The 20,197-nt window shown below is 39.1% G+C and overlaps 1 protein-coding gene across 8 annotated transcripts in view; it reads left to right on the top strand.

The window, feature by feature from the left end:
- RALGAPA2 (Ral GTPase activating protein catalytic subunit alpha 2) overlaps window positions 1–20,197 on the top strand; it is a 322,181-nt gene that overhangs the window by 77,776 nt on the left and 224,208 nt on the right. For all 8 annotated transcript variants that reach the window (XM_042931750.1, XM_042931748.1, XM_042931749.1 and 5 more), the window contains one exon: window positions 6,693–6,920. In XM_042931750.1, coding sequence (XP_042787684.1) covers window positions 6,693–6,920 — 228 coding nt within the window. The remainder of the gene's footprint in view (window positions 1–6,692; window positions 6,921–20,197) is intronic.

The raw sequence follows: 20,197 nt of genomic DNA, 5'->3' as shown, positions 1-20,197 counted from the left end.
CACAAGCCATAGAAGAAATGAGGTTCCACCTTATTTAAAAAATGTGAAAAAAGTTTGTATGTGCAAATGTAGAGTAAAGCCACACACAGACTGTGAAAAGTATTCATGACATCTTAGCTATTAAAAGAGTTCATGCCTCTAATATAGAGAGAATGCCTACAAATTGACAAGAAGACAAACAGTTCAACTCAAAAACAATTCAAAACAGACAAAAGGAGATAAAACAGAAGTTCACAGAAGAGGAAATAAAAATGAGCCAAGATTTCACCATCAGTCAGGGGAACACGGTTCTGGACCGTTGAGAGACCTTTACTGACCCATCGGGTAGACAAAAACTAAAACTTATCAGTAGACAAAAATTTGTATGAAATCATATATAAGAAACTCAGTCACACCCTTGATAAATTTTATATTACATCTTGTGTTGTTAGGTCGATTCAGAGCAGTCTATTTAAAGGCTATGACTTTTTCCTACCTGGTTTTAAAATTGTAGAAAACCATCACCTGTATTTATTGAAAATAAGTTTCTCATTCTTGAAAAATACATTTGGTTGCCGAGAAGTAACAAGAATAGCAGATTAACCACTGCTTCAAGATTCTGATTTTTTTCCTTAAGTGGCCATTCACACTTGTGAGTCATCTACTTTTATTATCTGGTTTTTTAGTGTCATAAAAGCCTGACCTCCTGAAGCAATTCGGATGGTTATATCATCCTAACAACAACAACAACAAAACTCCATAACTCAAACTGTCTTAAAGATAAAAAAGAAACATTTTAATTTCATAAAATAAGCTCATGGCAGGGCTGGCAGAGAATATGGTTTACTCACACTCTTTCCATGATTCTCTACAGTCTTCCCTCCTCTGCCCTTTCTCTCTGGCAGGTTTGTCTTCAGCTTCCCCTTGGATTGTAAGATGGCTGCCAACAGCTGAGGCACTGCCCTCTTTGTTCATATTCAGAGACAACCCAAAAATAAAAAGCCCTTCTCTTGATGAGATCCCATAGTTCATTTTTGTTTTTATTTCCCTTGCCTCTGGAGACATGTCTAGTAAGAAGTTGCTGCCAGGGCAATGAAAAAGAATGGAATCTTGCCATTTGCAACAATGTGGATGGAACTAGAGGGTATAATGCTAAGCGAAATAAGTCTGTCAGAGAAAGACAAATACCATGATTTCACTCCTCTGTGGAATTTGAGAAACACAACAGGTGAACACAGGGGAAGGGAAGGGAAGGGAAAAAAAGATAAAAATGGAGAGGGAGACAAACCATAAGAGACTCTTAAAGAGAGAACAAACTCAGAGTTACTGGAGGGGATGGGCTAAATGGGTGATGGGCATTAAGGAGGGCACTTGTTGGGATGAGCACTGGTTGTATGTAAGTGATGAATCAGTAAATTATACTCCTGAAACCAATACTACACTGTGTGTTAACTTGAATCAAATTAAAAAAAACAAAAAAGCCCATCCCTTCCCTTTTGTCTGAGTGGAACAACTTAGTTACTTGCCTCTCCTAGAACAATAACAAGGCACTGATTGCGTTAAAGCAATGTGAATGGCCCAGTAGGGACATGATTGGCTTCCAATCCCTGGTGCTGTGGATGGGGTCAGCTTCCTGTGAGTCACCTGGGCTGCAGGGGAGGAGGCACATGGAGCACCATGCATCCATTAGGGAAGGGAATGGGTGATGGGAAGACAACTCTCCAGGCCCAGTGCTTCCACACCCTGCAGATGGCTGCACCTAGAAATGGCCACTGCCATTGTGTAGACTATTAATATGCCTCACAGTAAGTTGTTGTAAGTTTTCTTTGCCATGGTAGCAAGTTACCACAAAGTTTTAGTGGCTTGAAAGAACACAAATGTATTATCTTGAGTTTCTGGAGGTCTGAAGTCCAAAATCAGTGTCAGTGTGGTAAAATCAAGGTGTCTGTGTTTCTTCTGGAGACTCTAGAGGAGAATCCATTTCCTTTTCTCATCCAGCTTCTAGAGACTACCTGCATTCTGTGTTTCATGGACCTTCATCATGACACCTTCTGTCCCTGTTTCCATCTTCACATTGCTCTCTCTGTGTCTGATCCTCCTGCCTCCTTATAGATCCTCGTGATTACATTGGGACCACCCAGATAATCTAAGATAATTTTCCCCTCTCACATCCTTCATTTAACCACATCTGCTAAATCCCATTTGCCATAAAAGGTGTAAGATACTCTAAGGTTCTAGAGATCAGGGCATGGTCATTATTCAGCAGACCACTTTTCTCCTGTAGTCCTTTCTGTGCCTGTACAGCTGTGTTCCCACCTCATCTCACATGTGTCCACTGTGTTCCTCTCTTCATTTACAGTGTACATGAGAAAAGGCAATTTAAGCACCTGAATATTAGATTTGGGGGGCAGAGTTGCGGGAGTAAAAGCACATATAATTTTGTCTCCTGAAATTTTTTATTTGGAATTTCAAATGTAATATAATTTTGCCTGTGTAAAGTGAATATCACTAAATGAGGTGATCCAAAATCTCTTTTCAAAGAATATGCTGCTCTTGTAAAAATCCCTTTAAAACAGTATTTTAAGTGCTGCTTCCAAATAGAGTTCACACTTTTGCCATTCTGACTGTGTTAAAGGTCATAGATGAGAGATTGTGTGTGTGTGTGTGTGTGTGTGTGTGTGTGTGTGTGTGTGTGTTTTCCAAAGTGAATTTACTTCTGGATCTAGAATTAATACCTTTGACACTAGTTTTCATCAGGGAGGAAAGGAATCAATACATCGTCTAGACTTAGTTTTCTTACCACCTTGGAGAGTCTGGTTTAACAAATACTCTGGTTCAGTGGCATCATTCAGGGAGAACGAAAATATAGTTGCTCTCATATCCCATATATTGTGTTGGCAACAACAGCATAAACCTGAACATTCTTGGTGCATCATTTCAGCTGAAAATATTTTTAGTGAAGTGTTATTTAGTCTTTAGTAATTCATTTTTTTTAAGTTTGTTTATTTTGCAAGAGAGCACACAAGTGAGGGAGAGGCAGAGAGAGAGGGAGAGAGAGCATCTCAAGCAGGTTCTGCACTGTCAGTGCAGAGCCCGATGGAGGGCTTGAACCCACGAACCATGAGATCATGACCTGAACTAAAGTCAAGAGTTGGACACTTAACCAACTGAGCCACCCAGGTGCCCCAGTAATTCATTTTTGTATGAGATAAAAGTACTTCAGTATACATTAGAGGAGAAAGCAGAGGGGTGATTTTAAAATGTCAGCAGTGACCATTTTTTACCAATTCTATAAGCACATTAACTGACATTATAACCCATAAAAATCCATTTGGGAATGTAAAAGAAAGTTTGAGATGGTATCAGTTGATCACATTTATTTGTATGATAATCTTTTATTTATAATTTTACTAATTGTAAATCAGTTCTTCAATAAAGATTCATAGGCTGTGGGTTTCCTGAAATTGTTGTATTTCGTGGGATGAACAATTAGAAAAAGTGAATTACACAAATTGACAACCCTATACGAGTTTGTACGTTATACAAACTCATTTGTTTGTTGACTACCACGTTAGTACTTTCTGTGTCCTAGAGCTCTGCCAAGGCAAATGCAGTCTGCCCCCAACCATGCAGGCAAATCATGACAATGAAGTTGAGTGGCATCAGGCATCACCAATAGAAGGGCAGTTGCATTCTCTCGTTCCATACCTTCTTTGTGGGTGTCCCCGTTTAGTTTGACCCTGGGAGTGAACAAGTCTCAGTATGAGCTGTCGGTTGAGAAGAAACCAGGATGTTGGGGAGGGGTGATGGGAAGGATTAAGTGGCAGCCTGCATCGTGCAGTTTCCTGAGTCCTGGCAGTACAGGCCTGGTCTGCTTCAGATAGGTCTGTTTCACTAACGGAGGCTTCATCATGTGCCGAAGAAGTAAAAACTACTTTTGCATTTGCCACCAGAATCAACTAATACCAAATAGTAGTTGAGAATTCCAGCTTGGTTGTAGTGGGTGGAAAATGGACTCTCTCCATTACTAATTCTTACTTATGCTTTTACTGTTAATCTTCACAAAAGAGATAAGGAATGAGGAGACTTGGATTATCAATTTGCTTTCTCTCTCATCACTCACTGCCATTATAAACGTCTGTCAGAACATAAAGATGTTTTTAGAAAGTGGCCTTTTGTGGGGAGAGTGGGGACTAACGCTAAGGAAAGCATTGTTCTATCAAGAGAAGTAGCTTTCAGTTTACAGTATGATGGGAAATCCATCTCTGGTGTTCTATTTGGATAACAGAACTCACTTTTCATTTTTTAAAGTTTATTTTAATTTTCTTAAATTGAAACACAGCTGACACAATGTTACATTAGTTTCGGGTGTACAACATAGAATTTGACAAGTGTGTATGTTATGCTGTGCTCACCTACCACCTGTCACCATGCAGTGCTAGTAAATACCATCGACCATATTCCCTATGCTGTGCCTTTCATCTCCTTGACTTATCCATTCCATAACTGGAAGCCTGTACCTCTCACTCCCCTTCACCCATGTTGCCTGTCCTGTCATCCCCTTTGCTGGCAGCCACCAGTTCTTTGTATTTATGGGTCTGTTTTTGGTTTTCTGTATGTTTGTTCAGAGTACATTTTTTAAATGACTTGGTACCTTTAAACATATTTCTTTATTTATACTGTTTAAATTACCTAATAGTTGTGTTATCCAATTAGTTATCTAATGATTTCAAACCTTGGTGGCTTAAAACAATAGCCCTTTTGTCATATTAAACATTATACTTTTGGGGTAGGGAATTTGGGCAGGATTTGGTTGGGCAATTCTTGTGCTTCATGTGGTATTAAGTGAGGTCAGTGGGTGGTGGTCTTCAGCTGGTGGCATCTTGGTTCAAGATGACTTTATTCAAATGCCTGGATGCAGTTGGAAAGTGGGGTTCAGCAGGGCCTCTCTTTTCATGCAGTCTCTCTGGTAGGGTTGCGAGACTTCTTCCCTGGCTACTCAGGGCTCTATTAGCAAATGTTCCAAGAGATGGGAAGTGGTAACTGTCAGCCTTTTGGCCTGGGCCTGAAACTGGAACAGGTCTCTTCCACTCTATTACACTTGTTAACACAGTCACACAGCCTGTGTAGATCAAATTTGTGGCCATTTTTTTTTAATTTTTTTAAATGTTTTATTCTTGAGAGAAAGAGAGACAGAGCATGAATGAGGAAGGGGCACAGCAAGAGAGGGAGACAGAATCTGAAACAGACTCCAGGCTCTGAGCTGTCAGCACAGAGCCCGACATGGGGCTCAAACTCATGAGCCGTGATATCACGACCTGAGCCGAAGTCGGACGCTCAACTGACTGAGCCACCCAGGCGCCCCAAATTTGTGGCAGTTTTTAATTTGCTGTGTATAATTTAATGTGTATATATACATGAGGGTTTTTTCTTCTTTTTTTGCCTATGAGGAAAATGGGAGTTATTGATCAAAAAGTCACAGGTTATTGAGCCACAAGAAACATTAAACTTAATCCAACCTTTATATATCTATATCTATATCTATCTATATATACACACATACATATATACATACATATGGATATATATGTATATGTATGTATATATGTATGTGTGTGTGTGTGTGTGTGTATATATATATATCAGAAAAATGAGTACAATTTTATTTTTCTACAGAAGATAGTTGATGCGTCATAAGGATGAAATAATTTTTATAGGACAGCTCATCTCACAGTATGACAGTGCCTTTGATAAGCCACACAGACTTAAATAGCTAAGGCATGAAGAGAAAAATTGTTATAAATATAATCTTCCATTAATTTTTCCTAGAGATTGCTATTTGGATATCTGCTTTCAAACTGTCCTTGGTAGTTACTGAAATTATTATTTTGTACTACTCATATGTTATCACTTTTTGTAAAAAATATTCACAGTGGGTAGAAGTTTAGTGGTATTTGGCTTATACATTTTTGACACTTAAAAAATAATAGTGGAATTTATAAAAACAAAGCAAAATTACATGTGTATTTTATTTGGAGGAAACCTTTAGTTCTATGGGGAGATGAGAGCAGAATTCAACATTAAACTTTGTGAGTCATTGCATGAATTATTTTATTTCCTTGTGCTCATAAAGTCTTCTAAATATTTAAGGTTTTGTAAATATTTCAGTTAAGTTCAGTCTGAGATTCTGAATATAAAACTCAGATCAAAATTCTTCTTATAAAATACCCTCTAAAGATCTTGACACTCTTCCATCAGATATCATTTAATCTTTTGAATCAAATGATGCTTTCCAACATTGTGGCTGCAAAAATTCCACTGAACTTTAAGATCTCTGTGACCATAGAGTAAGTGCTGAATTTAGAGGCCAGAGGTGATCATAGTGTAAATTCACTGACACAATTTGTTATGTGATTTTACAAATGTAAATTAAAGTTTGTAGGTTGCTGGACTTTCACAGTCTCACCTCCTTGGAATAATTTAGTAGTTTTCCTGTTAACATAACTGAGTTGAGAGGGGTTAGTTGGTGAATTGGAAAATTGGTGAGTACAGGTCCTGGAACCCCTTGTGCTCCGAGCAATGCTGTTGTCCAGCTTGCTGTTAAGCTGACGGTGTCCAGAGTTCTTTAAGATGAAACAAGCCTTCAGGTTCACTGGGTGTTCTTGAGGGTTGAAGACAAGGCTCTCTCAGAAGTGGTAATGACTTTTTTCCAGACTGTTGGTGGTGGTGCGGGGCAAGAGAGAGCACCGGAGCTGGATGGCGGTGGGCCCACAGAGCAGGACAGAAACCATTCCAACAGCAGCACCTTGTCTGACCGAAGACTCAGCAACTCCAGCCTTTGTAGCATTGAAGAAGAGCACCGCACAGTGTATGAAATGGTGCAGCGGATTCTCTTGTCGACACGAGGTTATGTCAACTTTGTGAACGAAGTCTTTCGCCAGGTTAGTGTGTGTGTGTGTGTGTGTGTGTGTGTGTGTGTGTGTGTGGTGTAAGTTCATGAAATTGAAGAGTTTTGTTCTTGTTCTTTTGCTCATAGTACTGCAAGAAATACTATGGATGTGTTGGTCTACATTACAAGACTGAATAATTATCCCTCTAATCCCACTATGAATTTCAGTCATGTGGAGTGTTGTGATATTTTTCTTTTAGGATTTTTTAAAATTTTGTTCTTGTAAAATTCCTACACATGGAGAGGAAATTCTGTATATGAACAAATCATCCCACAAATACCCTTGTGCTTCCATAAACCCAGTGGTAGGTGGGAAGAAAGCCCTTGCTGAATACTCAGCAACAAATGAACATCACAAAGAAGAGCCTCAGGCTGGTGGTGTTCCCAGGGTCCGAGGGAGCTCTCTGGACGTTTCTGCAAACACGTGTACTTTCCCTACACATATGCATGGCATGCATATGATAGAAATATTTATGACACCAAATAATGCATATGATAGAAATATTTATGACTTCAGAGAAATAAGCTGAGTGGGGAGAGGAATAAAAGGAAAGCAAGGGCTGAGGCCAAGACGCTGACATAGCATACCTATGGTGGACACTGTGGTGGGTGGAATAGGAGAAATGTAAACAAGAAAGTAGGTGCAGGTGAGGAAGAAGACAGCATAGATCAGAGTCCAGGCAACGATTAGCAGCCCTGAACAACAACTGGGGCTGGCTCTGCCCCCCCAGGGGACATTGGGTGCTGTCTGGAGACATGTTGGGTTGTCACAACTGGGGAGGGGGCAGTGCTACAGGCATCTACTGGGTAGTAGCAAGCGATGTTGTTAAACACCCTACCAGCACAGGACAGGGCCCCTGCTACCCCATGACAGAGAACATCTGGCCCCAAATGTCAGTAGTGCTGCTTTAGAGAAACTCTGCCAGAGGAAGCAGAACCTGCAGTGCAGTGGAGCAAACAGCAGCTCTGTGGTGTGGGGTGGAGCCACTGGCCACCTGCACCTTGGTACTAGTGCCCTGGGAAACAGAACCTGGCTCTTCTGTGGGCATATGCATGTGATGGGGGGGTAGTGGTTTAGTCCATGCACCCACACAGAGGGTGAGGCCCTCGAACGGCAGAGACCCATTATTGGTGGGGAGGAGGGATTGTGTACACGCACACGAATGATGCATGTGTGTCATGAAGAGCTTTTTGTGGAGGGGCGAGACTTCTAGGTAGTGATTGACCCCTTTCACTTCTGAGACTTTCATTAAAGAAAAATCAACCAAGAATGAATGTCCCAGCATAGTCCACAGCAATCTAGAGGTTTTAAAATATTTTGAATTTTAATGAATAAAAATTTTTGACTTAAGAAAATATTAGTTTAAACTGTAGTGAAAATTCCCCTTGTAAAATACTTTTCTGATTCTGTGGCTCAGCACTGCTTTGGTTCCTCTCACTTCCTGTGTCTTCATTTCTTGGCCCCTTTTTTTTTTTGTTTGTTTGACCCCAAATTGCAGGAGTCGACCAAGGTTCTGGGCTTAAGCCTCTTCTTTTGTCACTGCACACTTTGCCTCCTTAGGGCCTTCATCGGTGACATGCAACTGCCACTCAAGCCTTTTGTCCAGACCTTGCTTCTTATTTCCACATTTGCCTTTTAAAATGCCCACTTGTGATCTCATCTGACATTCTAAGAGGTGTTTTAATGATAATGAGGACAAAGCTTAGCTTATTTTCTTCCCTAACCTCAGCTTCTCCCAACTTGAATGCTTCTTTAGCAGACTCATGTTCATGTGTGTAGTTTTAGCCCTCCTGGGTTCCTCGTCTCCTGCTCCTTCTGTGAACCGTCACCGGGTAAGTCATGCAGGGGGCTCTCTCACTCCTGTTCCCTCCTTTTCCTTTGACCAGTGTGCTCCTTGGAGCCCACACCTGCTGTGTCATCTGACTATACATGTCCTGCTGCTGAAACATTCTTTTATCATAATAGTCCATGATTTGAAAATCTACCCTATTCCCTCCATTAATGTTGCCTTGTTGTGTTCCTGTTGTACTTGCAGAAGGTGCTTGGTAACACTTCAATTTGAGTTGAAATCATCAAGGGCATAGAGGGCATATAATTGAGAATAGAGATCAAATACTTTATATAGTACAGGACCAGATGATAATATTTCAGGCTTTATTGATCACGTGGGCTCTGTTGTAGCTGCTCAGCTCTGCCTTCATAGTGAGAAAGCAGCCATGGACAGCAAGTAACAAATAAACATGATTGTGTTCCCAAAGAACTTTATTTATGAAAATCATGTGGTGGTCTGAATTTGGATGACAGGACATATTTTGCAGACCCCAATTTGTAACAGTGTTTTGAACCCTTGGAAGCTAGTGCTTACTACAAAAGCTAGATATTATTGACAGAGCTTTTAAATTTTACACAAGAGATACATGCTAAATTGATGTGATTTTACCTTTGTTACGTAAATTGTTTTTTATACCCAGAGTCTGTCTGCCTCCATTATTGGTATTTCACCCCTGGCAAGAGCATGCTCTAAATTCTGAATTCCATTTAAGTCCTAAGTCCAATCTAAATTCCGTTCTGAAGTAGCTTGGGTCTGGTAGGCAACTGCAGACTACTTATGATTGAACTTCTGAGACATCTTTGTGCTGTGAAGCCAAAATAATATTTTTTTACATTTTATAATTATTCTTCATCAAATCTAATTTGAAAGCATATATGTGAAATTTAAAATATGAATGTTGCACATTTTAAAATATGAAGTAGAGACACTTTGAAGGGACGTGAGTTTTAACATTGCATTCTACTGCCCTCTTGTGGTCAATGATGAATTTTTCTTTTATGGATGGCAAAATGTGTCTTCCTTCATATTTGTGATTTCTTTTTCAGTTTTAAAGTATTCAAAGATTAACATTTAAGCCTAAAGGCCATTAAAGTTTAAAATGTACATTCAGGAAGTGCATGTTCTCAGTGGGGAGGTAAGATGTGTGTGTACACTGGAGACCAGTACGTGGTGGTGGCAGAAGATCAGATGTCCATGTATGTGGCCTGGAAATAAATGCAGATGAGGAGCCATGGGGGCAGAGTGGCTCGCGGCAGGGGCTAACTGTGCAAGTCTCCTTGGACTGGATGGTTCAGTGAGTTGCAGGCAGTGGAAATAGATGGTAACAGTAGAGACGAGATTCAGCCTCAGTGTACTGCTACTCCCAGCAGGCAGCTAGCAGTGAATGGTAGAAGCTTCAGGTAGGGCAGTTGTGTTCTCAGGGTCACTCCACTGGAAATTTGTCTTATTACTGGTGTTTTTCAGACTACCTTTTGTGACCATTTGTAGGTCATGAAATCAGCCCTTCAAAAACTGGTATTTTTTTAAAATAATGTAATAGAATAGACCAGAACATTTCAGAGTGTACTGCATGTTGTAAGGATTAGTATTTCTCTGTGAAACTTCTACAAAAAAAATTTATTTATGTATATACTATACACAAATAGTATATCCTTCTATAAAATGGCTTACTTAGGTCATGGGTCTAAAAAGTTCAAAGCACTACTCACTATTAATTTAAGAAGAGCATCATTCCAGGTATTTATATATGTTTATATTTGGCTACTGGCCTGGCTAGGTAGATAAACAGATAAGAGATTGGCAGAGAGGTGGTGGGTAAGGCAGGATACAAACAGGCAGAGAGCAGCCTGGCACACAGAAGGGCTTACAGATGAGCTGATAGATATAATCAAACTGACAGGCAGGCATAGAAGAGCAGACAGATGGGTTAGACAGGCCAGCTAGAGATGGAGGTGAGCAGGGAGGTGTAGAGGGACAGGTGCATAGGTACAGACAGATAGGCAGACAGAGAATTTGGCAGGCAGGTGTAGGTGGACAGGAAGGCAGCCAACCATGGACAGAGACAGATAAAGGTAAAACCAGACAGAGGCTGACTGAGGTGAAAGCAGGTGCAAGAGAGCGTATGTAGAAATGCTGGGGTGGGGGTGAGGGGCTGACAGAGAACTTCATGACCATGGCATCTTTATTTCTTAATGATTCTTAATGCATTTTTAATGAAAAGCTCTGAATTTTATTTGAATTTAACAGAAGAAAAGAAAGTGAAACAAAGAATTGCTGAAATTCAAATAAACATTCTTTTATGAAAAATATTAATTACTAAAAGGTTTGTCTATAATGAAAACATTATAATCACTTTAAGGTGTTGGAATCACTTTTTTAGCCCCATGGTGTAATTTTAGATTTACACCATGGTAGATTTCTTAAGAAATATGAAGAACTTATCAGCCTTGTAGTTTCTTCAGCCTCCTCTCCCCATCTACTTATTTTATTATATTATAAATTTATAGCATAAATGTATCATTATTTGTAGTTGGTGTGGGAATCCTAATGTGCAGAGTTGTTTAGTCTTAATTCTGAATTTAGATAGACTCTTTCCTCCTTGTGTCCTCAGTCTTAAAATACTTGCTTTGATTGACTTCTTAGATGGCCTTCTTTTGTCACTGAGTGGGTGTTTTCAAGGTATTTTGAGGCTCTATTCTCTGAGTCTCTTTATGATGAGGAATGTTTTCCTTTTGTCTTTCCTCATGAATAGCAGTTTAGCTAGGTATAATAATTTCAGGTAGCTCTTTCTTCCAGTTAGGAACGTGCAAGTAAAAACTTTTCTAGAACTTCCAGTATGAATACCTTCAACATGCTTAAAGTAATAAAAGACAAGCTTGAAAATGTTTCTGGGGAATAAGAAATTGTAGCAGATGACTAAGCAGATATGAATAAGAAGATAGAATTCTAAAAACAAAAAAAAATGTAATAATTGAAATAGCAAAGGAGAACCTCAAATTGGGGTAAGCTTAATAGTTGACTAGATACAGTTTAGGACAGAATAAATGGGATGACAGATCTGAAGAAATAATCCTGAATGTTCCTCAGAGAGATAAAGATGAAAAATATGAGAGGTTGAAACATGGAGAATACAGCAAGAACTTAGGAAGCATGTATTCCACTCTCCTCTGTCATTATTTTTTTGTCTACTGTTCTGCAAGTTACTGAGAATATCCTATTCTGACTGTGGATTGGTCTATTTTCTTCTTCAAAGTCAGTCAGTATTAGCTATGTATATATATTTGAGGCAAAATTATTAGTCTCAGTACAAATGTTGTATATTCCTTTGAATTGAATCTTTCATCTATAAGAATTTTTTCTCTTGATTTCTAATAATGCTTTCTTTTTCCTCAGAGTCAATCTCGCCTATTCTTTTTTTTTTTTTTTAATTTTTTTAATGTTTATTTTTGAGAGAAAGAGAGCACAAGCAGGGGAGGGGCAGAGAGAAAGGGAGACATAGAATCTGAAGCAGGCTCCAGGCTCTGAGCCGTCAGCATAAAGCCTGATGCGGGGCTCAAACCCACAAACTGAGAGATCATGACCTGAGCTGAAGTCAGACACTTAACCAACTGAGCCACCCCAGTGCCCCAATCTTGCCTATTCTTTTTTTTTTTTTAATTTTTTAATGTTTATTTATTTTTGAGAGAGAGATACAGAGTGTGAGCAGGGTAGGGGCAGAGAGAGAGACATACACAGTATCTGAAGCAGGCTCCAGGCTCGGAGCTCTCAGCACAGAGCCTGACACGGGGCTCGAACTCACGAGCGGTAAGATCATGACCTGAACTGAAGTCGGACGCTCAACCAACTGAGCCACCCAGGGGCCCTGCCTATTCTGAATAAAGCTCTACCAGTTTGCTTTTGGTTAGTGTAGCATGGTATATCTTTCTAACTTTGTACTTTCAACTATCCCAAATCCGTATGTTTTGGATGTCCTCTTATAAATGGTGTATGGTCATTTTAATAGCTTTTAAAATCAAACTGTATCATTTCTGTCTTTAAGATTTTTTCTTAATGTTTATTTTTGAGAGGGAGAGAGTGAGTGAGAGGGGAAGGGCAGACAGAGAGGGAAACACAGAATCTGAGGCAGGCTTCACGCTCTGAGCTGTCAGCACAGAGCCCAACATGGGTCTCGAATTCATGGACTGTGAGATCATGATCTGAGTCGAAGTCAGATGCTTAACCAACTGAGCCACCCAGGTGGCCCACGTTTCCGTCTTTTAATTGGAGCATTATTCCCTTTATATTTGACATAACAACTGTTGTAATTGTGTTTAAGTTTACTGTTTTACTTTCTGCTTTCTAGTTGTTTTGAAGTCTCTCAGGCTGGTTGTTTTAGCATCCCATTTTTCTACTCTTGTTGGTATTTTTACACTCATTTGTAATATTTTAATTGTTCACATCCCTAATTTAAGGTAGTTTCAACTTTTATCCCATAAGTATGTACTCTAGTTCCATTTACTCCTTTCCAGTTCATATGCCCCTGCTATGTACAGATCTGCTTCAACTCATGATGCGATTATGTCCTGATAAGTCCATCATAAGTTGAAAATATCTTAAGTCACAAATGCATTTAATACTCCTAACCTACCAAACATCATAGCTTAGTCTTGTCTACCTTAAACATGCTCAGAATACTTACCTTAGCCTACAGTTGGGCAAAGTCATCTAACACAAAGCCTAGCTTATAACAAAGTGTTAAATATTTTGTACTTTATTGGATACCATACTGGGAGTGGAAAACAAAGGTTATATAGAGGGTTTAAGTGTATCAGTTGTTTACCCTATTATTATTTTGCCCAGTTTTATTCTTTTTGTTCACATATATTAATATGTACATTGCATTCATTTAGATTCATCCAAATAATTACCCTTTTATTACATTTTATCTCTTTACTAATTTCTGGCCCAAGATTATTTTCTTTCTGCCTAAAGAATAACTTTTAAGGAGTGCCTGGGTAGCTCAGTTGGTTAAGCGTCCAACTTCAGCTTAGGTCATGATCTCATGTCTCATGAGTTCAAGCCCCACATCAGGCTCTATGCTGACAGGTCAGAGCCTGAAGCCTGCCTCAGATTCTGTGTCTCCCTCTCTGTCTGCCCCTCCCCTGTTCTCTCTCTTTCTCAAAAATAAATAAACATTAAAAAAAAATTTAAAGAATAATAACTTTTAAGTTAGATCTCCTAGTAAAAGTTTTTCTCATTTTCTTATCTGAAAATTTCTGTTTTGCTTTCATTTTAGAAGTGCATGTTTTCTGGATACTGAATTCTACATTGGCAGCTATTTCCTCTCTGCACATTGGATATTTGTTCGATTGTTTCCTTGAAAAGCCATGCTAGGTCATGTGGTTGCTCCTTTAAAGGAGATGTTCATTTTTTCCTCTGGTGGCTTTTAAGATTTTCTGATTGTTCTTGATTTTCAGCTGTTTTACTGTAATATGCTCTGTATTTACCCTGCTTTTGTTTTTGGGGTGTTTTTTTTGACTCTTGAATCTGTGGGTATCTCTTACCAATTTCAGCAAAATTCTCAGCCATTCTTTCCTCAATATTATTTCTGCCCCCTTTTGCCAATCTTTCCTTCTGCATCAGCAGCCATGCATAGGATAACCTTTTCATTGTGTTCTCTCTCTTCCCTTGCCTTCTGAGTTAGCCATCTTTTGTCTTGCTGTGTTTCATTTTGGTTTCCTTCTGATTTTTTATCCAGTTTTCAGCCATGTCCATTCTGTTGTCAACCCATATAGACTGAGTTTTAAATTTTGGTTATTTTGTTTTTCAATTACATTTACACTTCTTTTTGAAACTTTCTTTATCCTGATCTCCTATGTGTTTATTATTTTCTTTATATTAAATATAATTTATTGTCAAATTGGTTTCCATACAACACCCAGTGCTCATCCCAACAGGTGAAGTATTGTTTGTTTTTTATTGTGGTTTTGTTAATATAGGCTTCTTTTCTCATATTTTGGATTTTTTAATTAATAAGCTACATATCATATTAACCATACTGCACAAATAATTTGGGTTTTACTATGATTTTATTTTCTTTTTTTAAATGTTTTTATTTAAGAGAGAGAGAGAGAGAGCATGAGTGAGAAAGAGGGAGAGAGAGGATCTTAAGCAGGCTCTGTGCTCAACACAGAGCCCAATGTGGGGCTTGATCCCATGACCCTGGGATCATAACCTGAACTGAAATCAAGAGTCAGACAGTCAACTGACTGAGCCACTCAGGCACCCCTGATTTTATTTTTCACCAAAGAAAATTTCTGTTTGCTTCTTGGGAAGAGAGTAACATAGTATACCTTGATTTTGGATTTGGGTTATGTAGTTGTCTACATTTGTCAAAAGTCATCACGTGGTCCACTTAAGATTCGTGCTTTTTGTTATTTATAAATTTTACTTAAAGTACCATAAACAAAGTTTTTTCTTTTCAAGTTTTTACTTAAATTCAGTTAGTTAACATATATGGTAAAATTGGTTTCAGGCATAGAATTTAGTGATTCATCACTTACGTGTAACACCCAGTGCTAATCACAACAAGTTCCCTCCTTAATACCCATAACCCATTTAGCCCACCTCAACCTTCAGTTTGTTCTCTCTAGTTAAGAGTCTCTTATGGTGTGCTTCCCTCTCTTTCTCTTTTTTCCTTCCTCTATGTCCATCTGTTTTGTTTCTTAAATTTCACATATAAGTGAAATCATATAGTATTTGTCTTTCTTGGACTGATTTATTTTGCTTAGTGTAATACACTCTAGCTCCATCCACATCGATACTAATGGCAAGATTTCATTCTTTTTGATGGCTGAATAATATTCCAGTATGTGTGTGTAGGTACATACGTATGTGAGCATGTATATATACACACACACATATGTACCATATCTTCTTTATGTATATATACCACATTCATTAGTTGATGTACTTTTGGGCTCTTTCCATAGTTTGGCTATTGTTGATAATGCTGCTATAAACATCAGGGTGCATGTGCCCCTTCAAATCTGTATTTTTGTATCTTTTAGGTAAACACCTAGTAGTGCAGTTTCTGGGTCATAGGGTAGTTCTATTTTTAACTTTTTGAGGAACCTCCATTCTGTTTTCCAGAGTGGCTGCACCAGTTTGCATTCCCACCAACAGTGTAACATCTGTCGTTTTCCTGTGTTGTTAATTATAGCCATTCTGACAGGTGTGAGTTGGTATCTCATCATGGTTTTGATTTGTATTTCCCTGATGATGAGTGATGTTAAACATCTTTTCATGTGTCTGATAGCCATCTTTATGTCTTCTTTGGAAAAATGTCCAGTTTTCCCAACACCATTTGTTGAAGAGACTGTCTTTTTTTCCATTGGATATTCATTTCCTGCTTTGTTGAAGATTAGTTGGCCATATGGTTGTGGGTCCATTTCTGAGTTTTCTATTCTGTTCCATCGATCTTTGTGTCTGTTTTTGTGCCAGTACCAAACTGTATTGATGACTACAGCTTTTTAATATAGCTTAAAGTCTGGAAGTGTGGTACCTCCAGCTTCGCTTTTCTTTTTCAAGGTTGTTTTGACTATTTGGGATCTTTTGTGGCTCCATACAAATTTTAGGATTGTTTTTTTTAGCTCTGTGAAAAATGCCAGTGGTGTTTTATAGGGATTGCATTAAATGTGTAGATTGCTTTGGATAGTTCTATTTGAACAGTATTTGTTCTTCAAGTCATGAGCATGGAATACTTTTCCATTTCTTCGTGTCCTCTTCAATTTCCTTCGTAGGTGTTCTATAGTTTTCAGAGTACAGATCTTTTACCTCTTTGGTTAGGTTTACTCCTAGATATCTTGTTGTTTTTGGTGCAGTTGTAAATGGGATTGATTCCTTGATTTCTCTTTTTGCTGCTTCATTATTGGCATATAGAAATGCAACAGATTTCTGTACACTGATTTAATATCCTGTGACTTTGCAGAATTCATGTATAAGTTCTAGCAATTTTTTGGTGGAGTCTTTCGGATTTTCTACATAGAGTATCATGTCATCTGTTAATAGTGAAAGTTTGACTTCTTCCTTGCCAATTTGGATGCCTTTTATTTCTTTGTGTTGTCTGATTGCTGAGCCTAGGACTTCCAGTACTATGTTAAATAATAATGGTGACAGTAGACATTATTTATTTCTACTTTAATCTTTATTATTTCCCTTCTTCCACTGGCTTTAGGTTTTATTTTCTGTTCTTTTTTCTAGCTTATTTAGGCGTAAGGCTAGGTTGTATATTTGAGACTTTTCTTGCTTCTTGAGGTAGGCCTGTATTACAATAGACTTCCCTCTTAGGACTGCCTTTGCTGCATCCCAAAGGTTTTGGACTGTTGGGTTTTCATTTTCATTAGCTACCATGTGTTTTTTAAAATTTCTTCTTTAATATCCTGGTTAATCTGTTCATTCTTTAGTAGGATGTTCTTTAACCTCCATGTATTTGTGTTCTTTTCACATTTTTTCTTGTGGTTGACTTCAAGTTTCATAGTGTTGTGATCTGAAAATAAGCATGGTGTGATCTCAATCTTTTTGTACTTGTTGAGGGCTGATATGTGACCCAGTATGTGATCTATTCTGGAGAATGTTCCATATGAACTTAAAAAAAATCTGTATTCTGCTGCTTTAGCATGAAATGTTCTGTATATATCTGTTAAGTCCATCTGGTCCAATGTGTCATTCAAAGCTATTATTTCCTTGTTGGTTTTCTGCTTAGATGATCTGTCCATTGCTCTAAGTAGGATGTTAAAGTCCCCTACTTTTATTACATTATTATCAATGATTTTATTTATGTTTGTTATTAATTGATATGTATTTGGGCACTTCCAAGTTGGGGGCATGAGACTTACAATTGCTAGACATTCTCATTGAGTAGATGCCATAATTCTGATATAGTGCCCTTCTTCAACTCTTGTTACAGCCTTTGGTTTAAAATCTCGTTTTTCTGGAGGCACCTGGGTGGCTCAGTTGGTTAAGCGTCCAACTTCGGCTCAGGTCATGATCTCATGGTTTGTGAGTTCTAGCCCCACGTCCGGCTCTGTGCTGACAGCTCAGAGTCTGGAGCCTGCTTCGGATTCTGTGTCTCATTCTGTCTCTGTCCACCCCCCTGCCCCTGCCTTGTGCTCTCTCTTTGTCTTTCAAAAATAAATAAATATAAAATCTAGTTTTTCTGATATGAGTATGGCTATGCTGGCTTTCTTTTGATGCTCTTTAGCATAATAGATGGTTTTCCATTCCCTCACTTTCAATCTGCAGGTGTCTTTAGGTCTAAAGTGAGTCTCTTATAGGCAGCATATAGATCTTGTTTTTTGTCCATTCTGATATCCTATATCTTTTAATTGGGGCATTTATTCCATTTACATGTAAAGTGATTATTGACAGATATGAATTTGGTGCCATTGTTTTATGTGTAAAGTTGGTGTGTATGGTGATGTTCTCTGTTCCTTTCAAGACTTTGTTGCTTTTGGCCTTTCTTTCTCACTCAAAGAGTACCCTTTATATTTCTTGTAAGCCTGGTTTAGTGGTCACAAACTCCTTTAGTGTTTGTTTGGCTGGGAAACTCTTTATCTCTCCTTCTATTCTGAATGACAGCTTTGCTGGCTAAAGTATTCTTGGCTGTATATCTTTCCTATTCAACACATTCAGTATATCATGCCACTCCCTTCTGGCCTGCCAAGTTTCTGTGGAGAGATCTGCTTTGAACCTGGTTTTTCTTCCCTTGTAGGTTAAGGACTTTTTTCCCTTGCTGATTTTCAGGATTCTTTCCTTGTCTGTGTATTTTGTAAACTTTACTGCGATATGTCTTGGTGTTGGCCAGCTTTTATTGATTTTGGTGGGAGTTCTTTGTGCCTCTTGGATTTCAGTATCTGTTTCCTTCCCCAGATTAGGGAAGTTTTCAGCTATAATTTGCTCAAATAAACCTTCTGCCCCCTTTTCCCTCTCTTCTTCTTCTGGGACTCCTACAATATGAATGTTGATATGCTTTATGGAGTTGCTGAGTTCCCTAAATCTACATTTGTGGATCCACTACTTTTCTTTTCCTCTTATTTTCAGCTTTATTATTTTTCATAATTTTATCTTCTCAATCACTGATTTGTTCCTCTGCTTTGTCCATCTTGTTGTCATTTCATCCAGTTGGTTTTGCATCTCACTTATACCATTTTTACTTCAGCCTGACTAGCTTTTAGTTGTTTTATCTCTGCAATAAGGGATTGTCTAGTGTCTTCTGTGTTTTTCTCAAGCCCACCTAGTATCCTTATAATTGTTTTAAAATCTGATTCAGGCATATTACTCATATCTGCTTTGATTAAATCCCTGGCCATGACCTCTTGTTCTTTCCTTTGGGGTGATTGCCTCTATTCATGTCATTTTGTCTAAGTCACTGTTCTTTTATGTATTAGGAAAGCCTGTTATATTCCTGCTACTGAGAGTAATGGCTATAATTAAGAAGGGGTTCTATACTTTCCAGGGCCTGGCATTTTAGGAAGTGTTTCACAGTGTGTATTGTGTTTTGTCTGCTCTTTCCCTCAGGTCAGTCCTTTGCAGAATTTTCTCCTTACCTGAAGTGTGAAGTTATTGGACCCTATTTAGTTTATGATGTTTTAAGTAGGTGTGCTTTTATCTGCTTGTTAAAATAAGCCTGATCCTGGAGCACTCTATGGTCAGTAGACTTCATGCATGCAAGGGGTTTTGCTGTTCTTCTGGGGGAGGCGCCTGCTGCACTGGTTGTCAGGCTAACTTGCCCTAGTAAAGATGCACCTGCAGGGCACAGTGGGGTGAAGCTTGGTGTAAGTGGCTCCAGCCTCCATGGGAGGTGCTGTGTTGCTTACTGAGGTTGGTCAGTGCTGGTGGGCAGGAGATGAAAATGGCGTCACCCCACTGTCTTGTTCCTGAGCAGGTAGTTTGCACCTGCCGCTGTCCAGGAAGCCCTCATTGAAGAGCAAACCATCACCTGTCTTGTGTCCTTGGCTTCCATTAGATCGTGCCTTCACTCTGTCTGTGTCTGAGCTGTGTGCTGGCCAGGCAGCACAGTACCCCTGTGTTTTATCTCAGGCACCTGACTAGGTTTCAAAACTCCAAATTTTAGGTACATGGCATGGCACAGACCTATGCTTATCCTTTGGCGGAGCATCTCACCACACTGTGACTAGTGCTGATTAATCCCAGAAAAGCAGTTGCACAATCACGTGGTGTCTCAAAGCTGGCATCAGGGTTTGCTGTCTTTGGCTGGTGTCTCTGTTCCTATGCTAATGAACGGGGCAGCACAGCTGCCAGCGCCTGCCAGCTCTTTTGTCCCTTGAGAGTCTTGCTGCCTCTCCCAAATGCACTCCGGTAAGGGAAACTGTCTCTCCCAGTGTGACCCAGGAGATCCTCAAAGCACACGGTTTGCTCCCAGGCCTCTGCCCTCCTT

Source organism: Panthera leo, chromosome A3 (genome assembly GCF_018350215.1).
Source record: "Panthera leo isolate Ple1 chromosome A3, P.leo_Ple1_pat1.1, whole genome shotgun sequence".
Taxonomy (NCBI): Eukaryota; Metazoa; Chordata; class Mammalia; order Carnivora; family Felidae; genus Panthera; species Panthera leo.
This window is presented reverse-complemented; position numbering and strand designations above follow the sequence as displayed.